The 16,910-nt window shown below is 58.3% G+C and overlaps 2 protein-coding genes across 7 annotated transcripts in view; one reads left to right on the plus strand and one right to left on the minus strand.

Annotated features, from left to right (window-relative positions):
• The window catches only part of PSD (pleckstrin and Sec7 domain containing), a 53,741-nt gene extending 48,382 nt beyond the window's left edge, over positions 1–5,359 (plus strand). For both annotated transcript variants that reach the window (XM_068139735.1, XM_068139736.1), the window contains exons 13-18: positions 667–845; positions 1,605–1,675; positions 2,238–2,395; positions 2,730–2,874; positions 3,503–3,646; positions 3,889–5,359. In XM_068139735.1, the coding sequence (XP_067995836.1) occupies positions 667–845; positions 1,605–1,675; positions 2,238–2,395; positions 2,730–2,874; positions 3,503–3,646; positions 3,889–4,128 (937 nt within the window). In that variant the 3' untranslated portion in view covers positions 4,129–5,359. The remainder of the gene's footprint in view (positions 1–666; positions 846–1,604; positions 1,676–2,237; positions 2,396–2,729; positions 2,875–3,502; positions 3,647–3,888) is intronic.
• A 73-nt stretch (positions 5,360–5,432) lies between these two features.
• On the minus strand, positions 5,433–16,667 carry NFKB2 (nuclear factor kappa B subunit 2). Of its 5 annotated transcripts, none has more exons than XM_068139737.1 (23): positions 16,627–16,667; positions 13,492–13,666; positions 12,477–12,521; positions 11,923–12,001; positions 11,450–11,490; positions 11,249–11,347; positions 10,859–11,010; positions 10,165–10,271; positions 9,861–10,019; positions 9,654–9,758; positions 9,441–9,526; positions 9,178–9,316; positions 8,979–9,098; positions 8,369–8,873; positions 8,118–8,232; positions 7,725–7,932; positions 7,468–7,637; positions 7,199–7,301; positions 6,836–7,062; positions 6,587–6,656; positions 6,311–6,483; positions 6,122–6,233; positions 5,433–6,042 (listed from the first exon to the last, which is right to left on the minus strand). In XM_068139737.1, exons 2-23 carry the CDS (start codon positions 13,534–13,536, stop codon positions 5,921–5,923), a joined length of 2,982 nt encoding a protein of 993 aa, XP_067995838.1. In that variant the 5' UTR covers positions 13,537–13,666; positions 16,627–16,667; the 3' UTR covers positions 5,433–5,920. The 5 variants fall into 5 exon arrangements, with proteins under 5 accessions (XP_067995838.1, XP_067995839.1, XP_067995841.1 ...); XM_068139738.1 differs by lacking the exon at positions 16,627–16,667 and adding an exon at positions 16,102–16,274; XM_068139740.1 differs by lacking the exon at positions 16,627–16,667 and having other exon boundaries at positions 8,369–8,510; positions 8,682–8,873; positions 13,492–16,073.
• Positions 16,668–16,910: the final 243 nt, after the last annotated feature.

Raw genomic sequence — 16,910 nt, forward strand, 5'->3', positions numbered from 1 at the left:
ATGAGGGCCATGACTTGGAGGGATAGCGCGAGCAGGGGCCTGCTCCCTTCAGCTCCTGGGGCTGCTTGGATCCTGCCCACATGTGCTTCAGCCTCATACTGGTGCTACTTGAGTCCTCACAACTCAAGGTTACATGAACCCCTTTGCTGGTGTCTCTGAGCTCCATAGTCTGGTTGCTGCCCTGCAGGTGTGGGGACTACAGCCTGGGTCTCTCTTGGGGGAGATTTCCCTTTCTAGAGCCTCTCTACTTCTAGCTGGGGACCTGTGAGTCCATATACCATGGACCAGGGTAGTGGTACTGCCTAGCCCTGGCATATTGCTCCTCCATGGCCCCCGACTCATGAGCCTGGCTGGCATCAGTCACAGTCCTGTCCAAAAAGACTTCTAGCTTCCTGCAGCAGGCAGGGCCCCCACCCTGAACTGGGTCTTTATAGGATCCAGGCAGTGCTACAGCTGCCTAAAGGGGCAGGGGCACGGACACAGAAGCATAGCTGGGTTTGGGATGCTCACCAGTGGTGTGTGGAGACTGCTCGGCCTGGTCTGCTGCTTTGGACTCTCATTTTAGAAGCTAGGCCTGCAAGTGGCATTGTCACAAGTAGAAGGCTTGGTGTCTTCTGTTCCCAGCAAAGTAACAAACCCTTCTCCAACCAAATCTGTGTCTGGCAGAGATGAAGAAGAACTGAGAAAGTCTCTCTCAGAGCTGGCAGACCCCAACCCGAAGTCCATCAAGCGCATCAGCAGCTGCAGTAACCCCTTTCTGGACTTCTCTCAAGATGCCAGCATTGCCACCTACAAGCACGGACTGTTAGTGCGCAAGATCCATGCTGATCCTGACTGCAAGAAAAGTAAGTGCCTGAGGGGCCCGCAGCAGGGGTGGGGGTGTTGGGACAGAAGAGCATCAGTAAGCTCCATAAAGCCAATGGGGAGAAGTGTTGGTGTCACTACATGACATGCGACTATTGCCCTCTTGGCCCTGTTTGTCTATGCTGGGCATAATTTGGGCCCCAGGCTGGGGAGCCTGAAAGCCACTCCCTGCCCGGTCACAGTGCTGGTAAGGGGGCAGGCAGGAAGGTGTAGTGGGTTCCCCAGGGGATGCACCCTTGCCACTGGATGGCAGGGATGAAGGAAGGTGCCCTGTCATGTGGCAAACAAGCAGCACAGTGGGCGGCTGCTGCTGGTTGGACACTGCCAGGCACGTTCACAGTTTCCACCATGAAATCCCCTCTAAGCCCTGGCCGTCTAATGCTGCCTTGATCTGATTAGATGCAGCTGCCCTCCAAAGCCAGTATTACCTGGCAGGCAGCACTGCCTTGTGCTGGTCCCCCTGTAGGGAGGCCGAACGTGGACAGTGAGGCAGGGAGTGCAGCGGTGCCAGCCCCGGGAGGCGGCAGGCAGCCCTCCTGCCAGCAGTACCATCTGCCATCCACGAGGCCAGCACAGACTCAGGTGCACAGGCACAGTCCTGGCGTGCTGCCTGTCCCCAGAGAGGGGTGACGTGCATTGTGGCAGGGCTAGCTGGAGGAGGAGGTGACTGGCGGGGGGGGGTGCCTTTCCCCAGCTTGGCTCTGGGGATGATGTTTGGGCTATTCTCTCCTCCCTGGCAGCACCCCGAGGGAAGCGAGGCTGGAAGCCCTTCCACGCCATCCTGAAGGGGATGATTCTCTACCTGCAGAAGGTAGGCAGCAGCGTGGCCACCTGTATCCCTGCCAGGGCAATGACTGTCCCCATCCCAGTGGGGAAGCCCTGGAAGTCCCCACAACATTGAGAGGTGCTCAAGTGCATGTCATTGCCTGGTCTAAGCGGACTCAGCACCATACCTGCTTGAGTGGGAGCCTACTGGCATCCCTGTTCTTGGGGTGCTTGGGGTCAGCCGGGGCAGTTAAAGCAGCTGCCAGCCAAGGGCCGTGCATGCACAGGCTTGGCTGATGAGAGGGGAGGCACTGCGGTCTTTGCTCTTGGGGATGGAGGTAGTTGGGTTGCACACGGAGTCACTTGCAGGCACACATGGTGTCCAGCTGTGGGGCAGTGGAAAACAGTCCCAGTGCTATCACCAAGACCATGCACCCAAAGTTGTGCAGCCTCTCCCCATGGGTGTAGCGTGAGCTGGCGGCAGACCCTGCTGCAGTCTGATGGAAGGTGATCTCTAATCCCCATTATTGCCAGCAGTGTGGCCTCATAAAGCTGGCTCATGGTGGGGTGCATCCCTAAGCTGGCTCTGAAATGCCTGTGATTTGCAGGAGGAGTATAAGCCAGGGAAGGCACTGGCAGAAGAGGAGCTGAAGAATGCTATTAGCATCCACCATTCACTTGCTACACGGGCATCTGACTACAGCAAGCGACCCAACGTCTTCTACCTCAGGACAGCTGACTGGAGGGTCTTCCTCTTCCAAGCACAGTGAGCCCCCCACAATCACTGACTGGGTCCCATGCTGGGGTGCAGATGTTTGTCTGACTGAGATGGAGAGTCAGCTGGGGCTGACATTGCTCTTTCCTGGGCCTTACTGGAAGGAGAGGGACCCAGTGTCACCATTGTGCTTTGCACAGCTCCTCTTTTTCCCACTCCAGCGGGCTCACTGTGGCCCAAGTCACTGAGGGTAGAGCCCCAGGTGCCATGGCTGGCCAGGGCCAGGCCTAGGGGATCCAGGTGTTGACTGCAGGACAGGTCATTTGGCCTGTAACACAGGTAGTGCTACTTGGAGCCCATCTGTGGTTTGGTCTTTTTTCTCCAGGAACCCTGAACAGATGCACTCATGGATCACACGGATCAATGTGGTGGCAGCCATGTTCTCTGCACCGCCCTTCCCTGCAGCCATTGGCTCCCAGAAGAAGTTCAGCCGTCCACTGCTACCCAGCTCCTGTACCAGGCTGTCCCAGGTGGGCTTTGATGGCATTGAGGAAGCATGGGACATAGCCACTGGGTCTACTGGTGCTGCTGTTCCCTTTGGAGGGGACCTATGTGTTGCCACATGGCCACCTGCCTCCCTGGAAGGGTGTGGGGCTGAAGGAGCATGGCCAAGGAGATGAGAAGCGAGTACTGAGCTTGGGGGTGGACAGCAAGGTCTTGTTCCTGGTAGTGGGGATGGGAGATGGACAATGGGGTCAGGCTGTAGAGAAGAATGTGGTCCCACACCATGGCTTGCAGGATTCTGCCAGGACCTTGAAAGGAAACTGGCCAGGGTTATTAGCTGGCACTCATACATGCCAGAGCAGTCATTCATAGAGCAGGAAAGATCAAAAACCCACCAGCCTTGTTTTAGAGGGGATTAAATTCTTCTGCTTTAAGACCACAGCCAGCCCCTGGCAAGGCAGTAGATTGCCCCCAGAGGCCTGTGCTTTTACCTGCTGTTTAAGAAACAAACCCAAAACAAACCCAGGAGCAGAAGCTGTGACCCTAACTGGATCTAGGAGAGGCAAAACCTGTTCTGGCCCTGGCCAGCCCACACTGCTGGGATCAGGGGCAGAGGGCAGAGCTGGGTGTTGACTTGCTGCAACCCTTCCTTAGGAGGAGCAGGTGAAAAGCCATGAGACGAAGTGCAAAGCAATGACAGCAGAGCTGCTGGAGCATCGCTCCTCCCTGCCCGAGAAGAAGGTGAAGGGCAAGGAGTATGAGGAGTTGAAGCAGAAGGAAGAGTACCTGGAATTTGAGGTAAGCTGGGAGAGCCCTGGCTCCGCCCATCATCCTGAGCGATGTGACATCCCTCCCGCCCCATCAGGTGAAGTACACTGTGCCAGTGCTGCGGTCCCAGACCGTGATCATCTCCCTTGGCCCTGGGATGCTGGGTGGGGTGGAGGAACCATGAGCTTTCTGCCACTCTGGGGTGCTGGCTGAGAGGCAGTGCTCAGCAAGCCAACCCCCTCTCTGTTGTGCTGTGCCCCCCTCCCCCCCAGAAATCCCGCTACAGCACCTATGCCATGCTGCTGCGGGCCAAGCTGAAGGCCGGCTCCGAGGACCTGGCTGCGTTCGAGTCCACCCTCTGTGATGCAGCAGGCGGGGAGGATGATGGCCTGAAAAAATCCCGCTCCAGCCCCTCACTCAATGTGGAGCCCTCCAGCACAGCCACCAAGGTGAAGCGCAACGTCTCAGAGCGCTCCGGCCACGCTCCCCCTGGCCACCCCCAGAAGTCATAAACAAGGGGCGTCAGCCGCCTGTGCTGCAGCTCCGTACCTGCCCCCTGGTGCCAGGGTGGAGGCCACGTGTCAGCCAAGACCCTCCATGAGTTCATCTGTGGCACAAGCTGAGGGGGGCGACAGCCCTTCTCCAGCTGCCCTCACCGTTGGCCCAATCAGACTCCTTCCTTCCCGTTTGTCCTGCGCATGGCTGCAGGACCCAGTTCCCCTACCCTGGGGAAGGGGAAGCAACTGAAACCCAGCCACAGCACTCACTTCTTCAGTGGTTTAAAAGAAAAGAGACAACAAAAATGCAGCAAAACAAAGCCAGTGGCCGCTTCTCCTCTCGCTCCATGGTGCCAGGAGGGGCAGACAGGAGGGGGCCTATACCCTCTCCTGGGGTTGGTGGCCAGAGGAGCCAGAGCAATGGCACCTGGCCCCTCCCTGCCATCCCAGCCACTTCTGCACCTTCCCCGCTTTCTTACAACTTTTGAACAGTTTTTGTGATACAGTTTTGCACTTTTTAGTACCAGATCAAGCTGACCTACCAGGGAGGTTTTTGGGGCTACTTTTGATGCTTTTTGGGAACTGTTTAAAAAAACAAAATGACAAACCCAGCCATATCCTGTAAGCACTGCACTGAGGGGAGGGAGACCAAGCTCCCCACACCTGCAGCAAGATGAACATGGGCTCCTGTGTGTGCTGCTGCCAGCCTCCTAGCCCTGCTCTGGCACCAGCAACTCTCCAGAGACAGCCTTGTGGCCACTGCCACCAAGAAGGCAGCCTTGGGATGGCAGCATCCATTGCTGCACTTGTGGCTGTACGAGGTGCTTCAATGACACCTGCCCTCCCACAGCCTGGACCAGCCTTGTTTGTGAGCATCGTACTTGGGGAACATCGGGCAGCAGCATGCAAGTACTCCCAGGAGATAACCCCCAAAGTTGACTTGGGGTTCCCCACTGCTCTATAGGGCTGACATAGAGCAGACCCTGCTTTCCTTCCCATGCCACTTGGCCAGGGCCTCAAAGGCTGCCAGCAAAGCCCAGTCTGCAGCACTGCAAGGTCCTCATGCTGCAGCACCAGTGGTGCAGTACTTCCTTGGCCTTGGGCTCCCTCCTTGCCAAGGTAAGGGGCAGGCTGGAGCAGCCCTTGTCACTGGGGTGGGCTGGAGGATGTATGTCCAGAGCAAGGAGCTGGTGGTGGAGCAGGGTCAGAGGAGTGCCCAGGGTGCACAAGGAGGGGCAGGAGAAGGGCTGTGGGCAGGGGGCTGGCACATGCTGTTCTCAGCCACCCAGCCTGGCTGGATTCAGCGCTGACTTTGCGAATGTGTCAAACTTTTTATTCTGTTCTTTTGAGTCTATAGAAAAAAAAATCTACTCAGAAAAAAAAAATTTCCACCCTTGCCCCAGGTGGCTCAGTGGGAGGAAAACCTTTGTACAGCTTCTTCTCTCAATTACTGAAGTAAAACTTGCTCTTCACTTCTTCTGTGCACTGTGGTTTCTCCCCCATGGATGGGGACAGCCCTAGCATGGGGTGATGCTGAGGAGAGCCAGCAGCTGCTTCCTTCCTGCTGAACTCCCAGCCCCAGGCAGAACTCAGAGATGTTAGTGCCTGGTGGTTCAGGGCTGGGGCTGGAGACAGGGAGGGCAAAGGGTAAAGGAAAGGGTGTCCCTTTATTCACAGGAGGGACCATTAAATAAGAGCAGAGAAGGGCAGAAGCCAGCTGTGTCCTGTCCCCCTGAGTCCAGGCAGCCAGACCCCAAGTCCCAAAGGCACTTGTGTGGGCAGGGCAGGGTGGGGGGCTGCCAACTTCTCAGTGCACCTGTGGCTGCTGGCTGTGCGGCAGCTCGCCTCCTGGTCCTGGCTTCAAGGCCAGCATGGGTGCCTGCTCCTCCTCCACTGACTCACTGCCGTAGGCACTGTCTTCTTTCAGCTCTGCAAAGCAAGCCCAGGGGTGCTGTCAGCAATGCTGAGGGCAGCAGGGACACTCCCCCCAGCCCTTCATTCCCTATACCTGTGCTTTGCAGCTTCTCCAGTGCCTCCGTTTTGTGGAGCATCCTCACAGCCTTACGGAGCCCCATGGAGTCCAGCGCCTCCAGCAGCCCCGCCATGGTGCCCCCTGCTAGCTGCAGAGACAGGACACTGAGTGAGGCCAGTGTCTGGAAGGGCAGAGAGGATGTGGGTACCCTGGCCAGACACTGACCTCATAACTACGCAGGAGGCTGACACTGGGTGAGGGGGTGTCCTTGTAGGTCTCCACCAGGCTACAGAGCCCCAGGCGCTTGGCCAACTCGATCCAGTCTGACCCACTGCAGTCCTGGTTCAGGAGCTGCTCCAGTCCCTGCAGCGCTTCACTGTCCAGTGTCAGGACCTTCCCTGTGCCAGAGAGGTACCTCCATCACACGCTGCTGATCCTCACCACCAGGAGGGTGGTGTTCTGCCTGGCCATGATGCTTTTGGGGGAAGAGGGGCTGCTCACCTGGTTGGGGGGCAGCAGGCACCTCAACCTCAGGGCCCTGCTGGGAGGCCTGCAACAGGATCTCCCGCACCTGCGGACAAACACACAGATGTCAGCATCCCCTAAAGCAACCCTCCCGCACCTCCCCATACCACAGCTCTTCCCAGGACGTGGAGAGGCTTCCAGAAGCATCTCCCGGAGCTGTGCCCCACCAGTGCTGTGGCCCTGGCAGTGACATTCCTAGAGGGTTTGCTGTGCTGTGGCACACACCTTCTGGCTACGAGTCAGGTCCAGGGGCGTGTGGCAGCGGTGCTGCCTGTGCCCTGCTTGCAACTGCCCATGTGCGAAGGGCTTGGAGTTGCTGTGCTCCACAGCTGTGGCCAGCTCCCCCAGCTGCATGGCCACCTCCTGCTCCTCAGGGTCAGCATCTGTGTCACTGCTGGCCTCTGATGAGGATGGACTCACAGGCTCGTCATTCTCACACAGCACGTCTGCCCCTGTCAGGGAAGGGTGAACTGAGCCCCTAAAAGGAAAGGTTGGCCCAGGGGTCTGTCCCTGTGCCCAGGCACTCACTGGTGCAGGCAGCCAGGGCTGTGGGGAGGGAAAGGAAGAGGAGGGAGGGTGGTGCCTTACCTGCTTTGAGAAGCAGTTTGGTAAGGGTGGGGGACCCCAGGCTGGCAGCCAGGTGCAGGGGGGTGTTGCCGGCAAAAGTCCTGCTGTTGACATCTGCTCCCAGCTACGAAGAGAAGCAGGAAACGATGAGGATGTGCTGCTTCTGTGCTGTGCTTCCCACCCTCTGACACCCCAAGACCACAAAGGCTGTTCTGCTTCTGTTAGAGCCCTGTAGGAAGTGACACCCCATCCCAGTCCCACAGCCACCACACCACCAGCCTCCTTCATACCTTCTTCACCAGGTGAGTGGCCATGTTCAGATTCTCCATCTCCACAGCCAGGTGCAGTGGGGTCCTCCCACCCTGCCTCTCCACTGCATTCACATCTGCTCCTTTCCTGACCAGCAGATCCAGGCAAGACAAACTCTTTGCCTTCACAGCCAAGTGCACAGGCAGGAGGCCTGCAACAGCAAGACTCAGCAGCCATCCAGCCAAGCCCACAATGGCCCCAACTAGTTCCCTGCTCAATATCTCCAAGCCCCACTCACCAAGGAAACTGGGGAGGCGGAGCAAGTAAGGGGCAGCTGAGCCCAGGTGGGACAGCAGTATCCTCAGCATCTCTTCATTACCAGTCTGGAGTGCCAAGTGCAGCAGTGAATTGCCATAGCGGTCCAGCAAAGTGGGGTCAGCACGGGCTTGCAGCAGGACTTGGACCACTTGGGGCTGCTTGGTGATGACTGCTAGATGCAGCGGTGTCTGCAGGATAGCAGCACCCCCTCAGCAGCTGTCGCAAGAGGAGCTGAGTTCTGCACCTCTGTCCTTGCCAGTGTAGTGGCACCATGCTCAGCCCTGCAGCCTCCCATCACTTGGGAGCCCGCAGGGTCAGGAAATAGGAACAAGTCTCAGGTAGAGCAGAACTGGCTGCTCTGGGAAGCATGTACCTGCTGCAGGTTATTGGAGATGTTGATGATCTGCTGGTTGGGGATGCTAACAATGACCTCAATCAGCTGCTTGATCACAGCTGTCTGCTCGTGGATAATAGCAAGGTGCAAAGGCCTGTGGAGAGAGCAGGATGACCCCTGGCTTAGCTCCACACTTCTCCAAGTCCTCCTTGCCACCTCCCACCCCTTGTAATGGCTCTGATGGTCAACAAGGCTCCCTCACTCTCCTCACAAACCCCCTGTGCACTCACGTGTCTCCATTCTCATCCTGTGATGCAGCCAGATGCCTCTGGACTGCCAGCAGCATGCGGGGATCAGCAGTGACCGAGTAGTCAAGCAGGGCATGGGCGTTGCGACGGGCCAGTGCCAGCATCCACAACTGGCACTGCTGGGCTGGAGACCAAAGCAGGATGTCACTGCCAGGAGCAGCAGCCCCATCTCCCCTCCTGCAATCCCCCCTCAGGTGCAGAGTAGAGCCACATCTGGCCCTGAAGGGTCTCAGACCTGTGCCACCTCTCCAGAGCAATGACTCCCAGCCTTCACGCCAGCCCAGCCCCCTCATACCATGCTGCTGCAGCTCCTTGCAGTATGTACTCCCTGTGCTCTCTGCAGGTGCCTGCCTGTCACTCCCAGGTGCCTCCAACTCAGGGCTCTTCATCTGTACACCTCCCTGGTAGCCTGTCACTGGGTGGGGGCCAGGTGAGTAGATGCTGTTGTAGGCCAGCCCAGGTGAATAGGGGAAGCTAAGGTTCCCACCTACAGAGCAAAAAGAAGGACGGGTGAGCCCTGAAGAAGTGGAGAGGCCCCAGGGCCAGTCTGTGGCCACCCAAGCAGGGAGGGTGAAGAGAAGTTTCCACTCACCTCCTCCAGAGCCAAAGCCCCCAGCACCCCCACCAGCACCCCCCATGTGTGAGCCACCACCAAAGTGCTGGGGAAACTGAGGCAGGACTTTCTTGCGCTTCCTCTCCACCTCTTCCTTATCTGCAGGGAGAGAGGAGCAACAGGGTGAGTGGCAGCCGTGACAGCAGGGGACATGCCGGCCTGCCCAGGGGGCGCTCACCTTCCACCACAGGGTAGTAGGTGAACTGCTTGGAGTCGCTCACATCACCGCCCCGCTTCCGCTTCAGCTGCAGGAAGACGGTGACTGGACGGTCAATCTTGGGCTTGTGGTAGGGGGGGGTGCGGAAGACGATGGCATACTGTGGGCAGCACAGACAGATATGGAGTTTCATTCCTCCTGAGGGCAAGGGATGGGACTCCCTGACCCTACAGGAGACCCCCTGCCACAACACATGGCAGGATACCCCCTTACCTCCCCCGTACCTGCTTGTGTACATCAGTAGGGGAGAAGTCCCCAAAGGCTTGCCAACCATTCTCGTCATCCTCATAGAAACGCACCTCGATGTCATCTGGTGAGAGAAGGAGCCTGGCACCACCTATCTCCCTGCCCCACAGCCAGGCTCCAGGAATATGGACCCCTGACCAGCCAGTGGCCCCAGATATCTCCTGCAGTCTGCTGGAGGGAACAGCTTTTACCTTTCTGAACTTTATCACACAGCAAGTAGACCTCGTCCCCTCCCCGCACAGAGCCTGCTGTCTTATCCATCCTTGAGATCTTCAGATTGGAAGCTCCTGGGGACTCTGCAAGGCAAGCAGAGGTGTTGAGAGCCACTGTGGCAGAGGATCCCGCACCTCCTTACCCTGTCCTGCCCTGTTCCCTCCCCAGTCTGGCCCCATGCTTACTGCTATCATGGATGGGGTCAGAGATAACAGGCTGGAGGGCTAGTGTGAAGTTCCCACTGCTGTCACGGAGGTAGGCAGTGAAGCGCAACCGAACGATGCTCAGATCCATCACCTTCTTCAGCTCCTTTGCCTCCAAATCAATCTCACGCAGCTCCGCCTCTGCCAGGGCACAAGGACGTACCATCAAGCTAGGTGAGTGGATGGGGCTCCGGGTCCCCCCGCCTGCCCCACGATGGGGGACTGGGGTTAGCATGGGGTGCCATGAGCCATTCCAAGCCCCACTGAGTCCCCAGGCTGCCCTCACCTGTCAGCACATGGTTTCTTGTGCGCATCTTCTGCTGCTTCAGCTTTTCCTTCATGATCTCCATCATATTCTTCTTGGTGACATGGAGTACACCCAGGTTGCTGAATCTGAAGAAGAGTGATCCCGATGAGATTTGGGAGTGTCAGCACTGGGAGCAGACAGCCTGAGGCGGCACATGGGCTGCTGTGACTGGGAAGGAGCTGAGCAAAGCACAGAGCAGTGCGACTCAGATGGTAAGGTGTCAATGTGTGCAGGACATATGAGGAACAATCGCAAAAGAGAGCAAAGGAGCCCAGAGAAGAGGTGACTGGGTAACTCCAGGCTCTCACAGGTGACCAGACCAAAGGAGAGGACCAGGAGAGCTGGAGACAAATGGGATCAGGATGAATCAGCAGCATGACTGCAGCACTTGCCAAATAACCCCAGACTCAGGCTGGCTACAGAAAGTATCTGCAAAGCTAGGAAGTTGCAACCCTGCGACAGAAGCCCAAAACAAGCTGCACATGCTGGCTCCAGACCTGGGCAAAATGCTTAAGAGACAGAGCTGTACCAATTACCTTGTCTGAACTCACTCCTGGCCCCAGTCAGCAAAGCCAGCTCCTGGATGCACTAACCTCTCTCTTCTCACCAGCCTGTAAGCCACAGCCAGCCCCTTAACCACACTGAGGCTACCCCAGGTCTCCCTCACACGTACTGAGCTGTCATGTCTTTAGGTCCCACAATTACGATGCAGTTGCCAGCCTCGTTGCACTGCTTGCCCACCAGGCTGTGGGCATGCACACGAGGAGGGTCACTGTGTGTCACCAGGTCCACCTCAATCCGGGCCACCCCTGTGTAGTTGCAGATCTGTGAGAAGAAAGGAGATGGAAATCAGGTGCGATAGCAGAGAGGCACAGAGGACTCTCTGCAAACCCCTGCAATCCCTCCCCGTGACCCTTCCTGCCACAGCCCTCCCATCCTTCCAGTGTCACAAGACACATCACACTTAATAAACATTTTCCATCCTTCCTTCAGGGCAACCTCCCAGTGTCTATGCACACCAGCTGAAGACACTTTCCCATTCCCTCCCCAGGGCAGAGCTCACCTTGACGGTGGGATAGGTCTTGCGCCCCTTCTCGCTGGATGCTCCCGGCAGCCCCCCATGTGAAGGGCCCTCACAGCCATACCGAAAACGGAACCCCCGCTGTGGAGGCAAAGAGAGGGTCAGCCAAATGTGGTCCAGACATGACTCCATGACAGCAGGAAGTGACAGCTATGTTTGCCCCTACCTGAGTGACATCCTTACCTGCTTTGGCTGCTCAATGATGACAAGGTAGGGACCTTCCACTGGAGGACAGAGAGGCATTGGTAATTAAAACTGGATAACCAAAGTGTGTATTCCCAGTAAGGATGCTAGAGGTATGGGGACAGTGCTGATGGAGAAGTGACTCCTGCCTGTCCTATGGTGCTCCTCAGGGCCCCCAGCCTCTGTGCTACTAAAGCCCAGTTGGGAGCAGAGGTCAGAGTGGCAGAGAGAGAAGAAGAGTCAGAGGATGCTCTGGCACTCAGGGGGCTGGGAGTCCCAAACTCATGTGTCTGGTACACTGAACAATGGGGTCAGACAGAACAGTCCTTGTCCTGGTGGCATGGGGCAGGGATTTCCACCCAGCCCACAATGGGGGTACAGCCCATGGGAACTGTGAAGCATGAGTCAGCCTGCTGAGAAACTGCACTGCAGCTGGGGACCCCCAGGGATGGCAAAGCCAGAGGGGCTCTTACCAGTCTCCATCAGGGGCTCCTTCTGCTCCATCATTTGGGAGCCGAAACTGAAGTCATCATAGTCGATCCCATCCAGGCACTAGGTGATGGAAGAGAAGATGAGTGTGTTTGGGCTGGAATCCCCAGATGCTTTCATGGGCAGGTACAGATCTCCATCTCCTACCCAAGGTGGGCAGTCTGGCACAGACCCCCATCGCCCACCTTGAAGGGCAGAGCGGGGACAGGCATGGATCTCAAATTCCTCACAGGAAAGAAGGCTGGGCAGGGGTAGACTCCTCACTGACCACCCCCAGAGGCACCCACAGACTCCCTTTGCCCACCCTGAGGGTAAACAAAAACCTCCTCACCTCTCCACCCTGGGTATGGACAGGAACCCCCCTCCACAACCCACCCCAGTGGAACCTGCAGAGCTCCCACTGGACCCCCGGGGGTGGACACAGACCCCTCTTTCTCCCCAACCCGCGGGCTCCTGCACCGCGCTCAGCCCAGCCGCGGGGCCGGGGCCGGGCTGAGTCTCCCCGCCACGGGGCCGATACGATCCGTGCGGGACTCACAGGCTGGAAATGCTCGTCCATGTCTGCGCGGGACCGGCCGCCGGCCTGTGGGGAGAGCGCGGGGGTGAGCGGGGACCGGCAGCGGCAGGAAGACACCGCCGCTCCGGAAAGTCCCTAGAAACCCCGCCGAGCCGGGAAATGACGGGACCGCGCGTCACGTCACCGCCCCGCCCCAGCGGGGACCAGGCTCGGCGCGGCTTGCCCCGGGGCTCTGCCCGAACGGCCGATCCCTCGCCCGCCTGCGGCTCCCCCGGCCCGGCGCTCTCCCCGCCGCCTGGGACTTGTGGCCTCCGGGCTCCGGACGAGCGGGAAATTCCGGTGCCCGCCCGCCTTCCCCGGCCGCTCTCGCTTGGGCAATGCCTGGCGCGCCCGGGCCGCCCGCAGGTCCCGAGTTTCCCCCGGGAGCACGAAGGGGTTTGCCCCTCTACGCCGTCCCTGCCCCGCTTTGGGCGCCAGTCCCCGCTGCGCAGCCATCCCGCCCTTTCCCAAGCCAAGGGGAGCACAGCTGAAACCACCCAGACCGTGCCATAGACCAGGCACCAGCCCCAGGGGTCTCCCAGTTCCCTGCCCTGCACCACCTCACTTTGATAATCCACCTCCCACCAAGAGGTATGTCCTCCAAGCTCTCCTGGACCCAAACAGGGGCATCTCCCTCAGAGCACTGCCCCAAAGTCTGCTGCCTCCCCGCTGCCTGGTGGAAGCACTCTGGGGTCTGCAGGCCAAAGCCAGTGGGACAGCCCACAGGGACTTTCCTACTCCTCCAATTTCCAGTTACATGGCAGTCCCTGCCTCCTTTCCTCAGGCGTGGCCTGAGAAGAGGCATTTGCCATCCATGTTCCCATTCCCTCTTTCCTGCTAGGAAGCACCTGGTTTCAAAGCAGGAGTGGCAGTCCCAGAGACCCCGTGGGAGCACCTCCCACCACCCCCAGGCATGCTCCCTACTCATGCCAACAAGGCACAACCAGCAGCAGGACCCCACCCCTGCCACCTACAGCACTCATACCTTCCTACTCACCGGGGAGGAAGAAGCTGGTCTCAACAACCCATCCAGCCCCAGCATTGATGCAGAGACTGCAGGCTACCACAGATGAGGGTCCTGCTGGGATCAGTGTCTGCCTAACCACAGGAAACCAACGGAGACTTCTAGCAAAGGGTCAGGTTCAGAGCAGAGCCTCTGGGCATGCTCCACACTTCTCATTAAGCAACAGAGAGAAAGAAAGAAAAAAAAGAATTAAAAAAAAGTGTCTGACTCCACAGTGCCCTCATACCATGAATTTCTGAATCAGTGGCTGCTGCAAGTCCCATTCAGGGGATTTTGTGTGTGTGGGAGAAGGGAAGGAAGGGGATTGTTCAACCTGTTCATGACTCATATTCTTCAGAAGCTGAAAAGAGCCTTTCCAAGGAGACTTTCCAGCCACTCAGGTCCTCCAAAGAGGCTGCCGTGTAGTGCCATGCCTGAGTTTTTTCCCAGCTGGCCTGCCACTGGAGCCCAGCTGAGCTCCAGCAGCCCAGGCCCAGCCTGTCTGCAGCATGCAGCACAGATATCAGTGCAGTGGGGATTTTGAGGGGTATGCAGCAGGAATTTTGAGGGGCCTGCAAGTGCAACAGAAAGTGTAAGGAAGGTGAAAGCAGAGATCCATCACTGCAAAATGAGGTGGGACCTTTCTCCTGTTGTTCTGCAGGGGATTTCAAGAGGCTGGGAGCAGGAACACAACCCTCTACTGGCCTGTGGGAAGGAGCAGGCACTGTTTGCTGTTGGGATGCCACCAGACATCTTGCTTGGGCAGTCTTAGCCTTCCACCACCAGCTAGCCACCTCATCTGCTGGCACAGATTTCCCAGAGAGGTGAAGGAGGGGGCAAACATCCTTCCTCAGTGTGCTAGGAATGGCCACCTGAACCCTACCCACTGAGCCTAGCAGCTGGGCGAGCCCAGGCCTGAAGATGTTGAACAAACTGAACAGAACAGTTCCCCTTCTCCAGTGCCATCATCCCTATCCTCTCTAGAGAGGTTTTCATGGCTCACTCATCACTGTCACAGACACTTCCACTTGTTGCAGCAAACAGCATGACTTAACATCATGGGGTTGCATTGGCATCTCCCTGATCCACACAGGTCTGGCTCGCTTGGGAGGTTGCTGGCTGTATACCAGCACTCTTGGACAGGGCATGCTAGAGGAAGCCCCCTCACTCATGAGAGATGGAGCATCATCATCCATTTCCTTGTTCCTGGAAGAGCAACCTCAGGCAAACTCAGAGTTGCCCTTGAGGTAAGTCCCTCCTCTTGTGCTGAGCAGGCGTGCCTTTCATGCCCCCAGGCCCCTGGGTTTCCCCTAAGAGTGTAGTACATCTGGATTTTATCCCTGACACATCCCAGAAGCGGACCTATCTCCCCCTCCTGCCATCAGCAGCACGCCCTGCTCTGTGATACCCAGTGCATCTGGCCTGGACACTGGGTTTGCACACACACTGCAGCCTCCACTTTGCTGGTTTGATTCCTCCCTGTCTTTGGACCTTCCTAGGGCTCGGGAAGGGCTCTGCAAGCATTGCTGGGAATGGGGGGATGCAGGGGAGAAACCAGCAATTCAGCTATGACTCACTACCCCAGAACACAGCACTACCACAGCACCCTTGCTGCATGGCATACCCTCCCCTAGTCATACAGGTGCGATTTTCTTTCCTCCTGTGATAGCTAGCTGACTTGCAGAGCGAGTGCCCTGTGGGCAGGAGAGAAATGTCCAGTCCATCTACCTGCAGTGGGAGCATTTAGCAGCCGCAGGAAAAGGTGCTCCGGAACGTGGGAGGTGGTACAAGCATGCCTCTGCTCCAAGCTGCATTAGTGTGCAGCTGACATGTTCCAGCCACCTACCTGGCTGCCCCTATAAGGTACTATTCCCTGAGCGTTTTGTTTCCTCTGGGGCCTGATAGCGCCTGCAGATAAGGTCTCTAAATGCCTGACCTTACCTTCTGTACAAATCCTGTGCTTTGCTCCATACCAGAATCCAGCTACTGGCAAGAGGCTGCCCAGCCCCTCTCGCACAGTATTCACACGGACCTTGTTGTGAAATTTATTTTCCCTTCCTGAAAACTGAGTTCTTGGCCTACAAGCATGGCAGAGAGAAATGCCCTCACCCTGAACGCTGTCTAAGCCACCGTCTCCCTATCAACCTGCCTTCGAGCACCGAAGCCATTTGTATCTCACTGCATTAACTGCCTTTACTTCCCCTGTGGCTATCAGGTTGTTTTTAGCAAACCCCCGCCACTCACTGATCTGGTTTTCTCCTTTAGGGCCTGCAAATGAGCTGCTTTCCTGCCGTGTTACGAGCCGTAACTCCGGCCGTGTCTGTGCGCCCTCAGAACCCCCTGCGCACCAGCCGGGCCTCCACCGTCTCTCGCTTCCACCTGGTGCCCACTGCCCACGGTACCGCTGCCGCGTCAGCCTTCACAGCACCTTTGGCTGCGCCTGCGGGCGCGGATCTCTTCTCGTCAGGACAGGCAGCAATGAGGTGAGAGAGGCACAGCAAAGTACCAGGATGCACCACTATTCACGGGCAACACCGAAACGTGAAAACAAGTAGTTTCCCCGCTGGCAGCGAAACGCGTGTCAGCACCAGCGCTGGGACTTACCTTCTCCCCCGCCCTGGTACCTTCCCACCATCTCCTCCCCGATGGCCCTGCAGCTCTCGAAGGGCTGCCAGGGACCGGCGTGACCCATAGTGCTCAGGAGGCTTGGGGCTGCTGCAGACCCCTCAGCAAGGACGAGCAGCCCTGGTACTGAAACCAAGCCTCTCGACCACTCGGGCTCCCTCTGCGCTGGGAATCAGGATACCTCTGCAGCCGTCACCCAGCGCGCACACGACGGGGGCCGAGGAGCGCGGTTGGGGCAGAGCGCAGGAGCTGCCGTACCTCCATGCCCTGAGGCCGGGCCCGGAAGCATTTCCCGCGCCGGGGCCAGGCACATGGGGCTCTCGGCTGAGGTGCCCTCCCCGCTGATACAGCCAGCCCTGCTCGCTACCCGGCAGGTGCGGCTCAGCCGCGCTTATCCCGGCTCCGGGGCACCGGCACCCCCACGCTGCGGCCCCCACCGCGGGCCGCCCTCCACCCACTCGTCTACCCCGGGACGGCTCGGCCCCCACCGCCTCAGCTGCTTACCTTCAGCCCCGACCCCAGCGCGACAACCTCGCCCCGGCCACGGCTCCGGGAAAGTCCCGGCCCGGCTCCGCCTCCCGGTGCTTCCCGGGTCCGGCTCCGCCCGGCTGGGACAGCGGCATGGGGGTGTCAGGGGAACCCCCAACGGGACATGTAGCTTCTGGCTGCGGCATCCCAGGTGAAGCCGCTTGTCTTCCACCTGCCTGACACTGGGGACAGGGAAACGTATTCCGTGGTTGGGGCTGTCACCCGGGAGCGACAGGACCCTTTGCCCCAAATCCCCTTTG

This window comes from Melanerpes formicivorus, unplaced genomic scaffold, assembly GCF_026170545.1.
Source record: "Melanerpes formicivorus ecotype bairdi unplaced genomic scaffold, bMelFor1.0.p_v2 SCAF_6, whole genome shotgun sequence".
In the NCBI taxonomy this organism is placed as follows: Eukaryota; Metazoa; Chordata; class Aves; order Piciformes; family Picidae; genus Melanerpes; species Melanerpes formicivorus.

Bases quoted from the DNA above. Each gene is read 5' to 3' on its own strand.
- NFKB2 (XM_068139737.1), bottom strand. From the start codon at position 13,536: ATGCTGGGGCTGGATGGGTTGTTGAGACCAGCTTCTTCCTCCCCG. The intron at 11,011-11,248 runs GTGAGCTCTGCC...TTCTTCTCACAG, and splicing joins AGACCTATCCCACCGTCAAG to ATCTGCAACTACACAGGGGT. The intron at 9,317-9,440 runs GTACGGGGGAGG...TGCTGCCCACAG, and splicing joins CTACTGATGTACACAAGCAG to TATGCCATCGTCTTCCGCAC.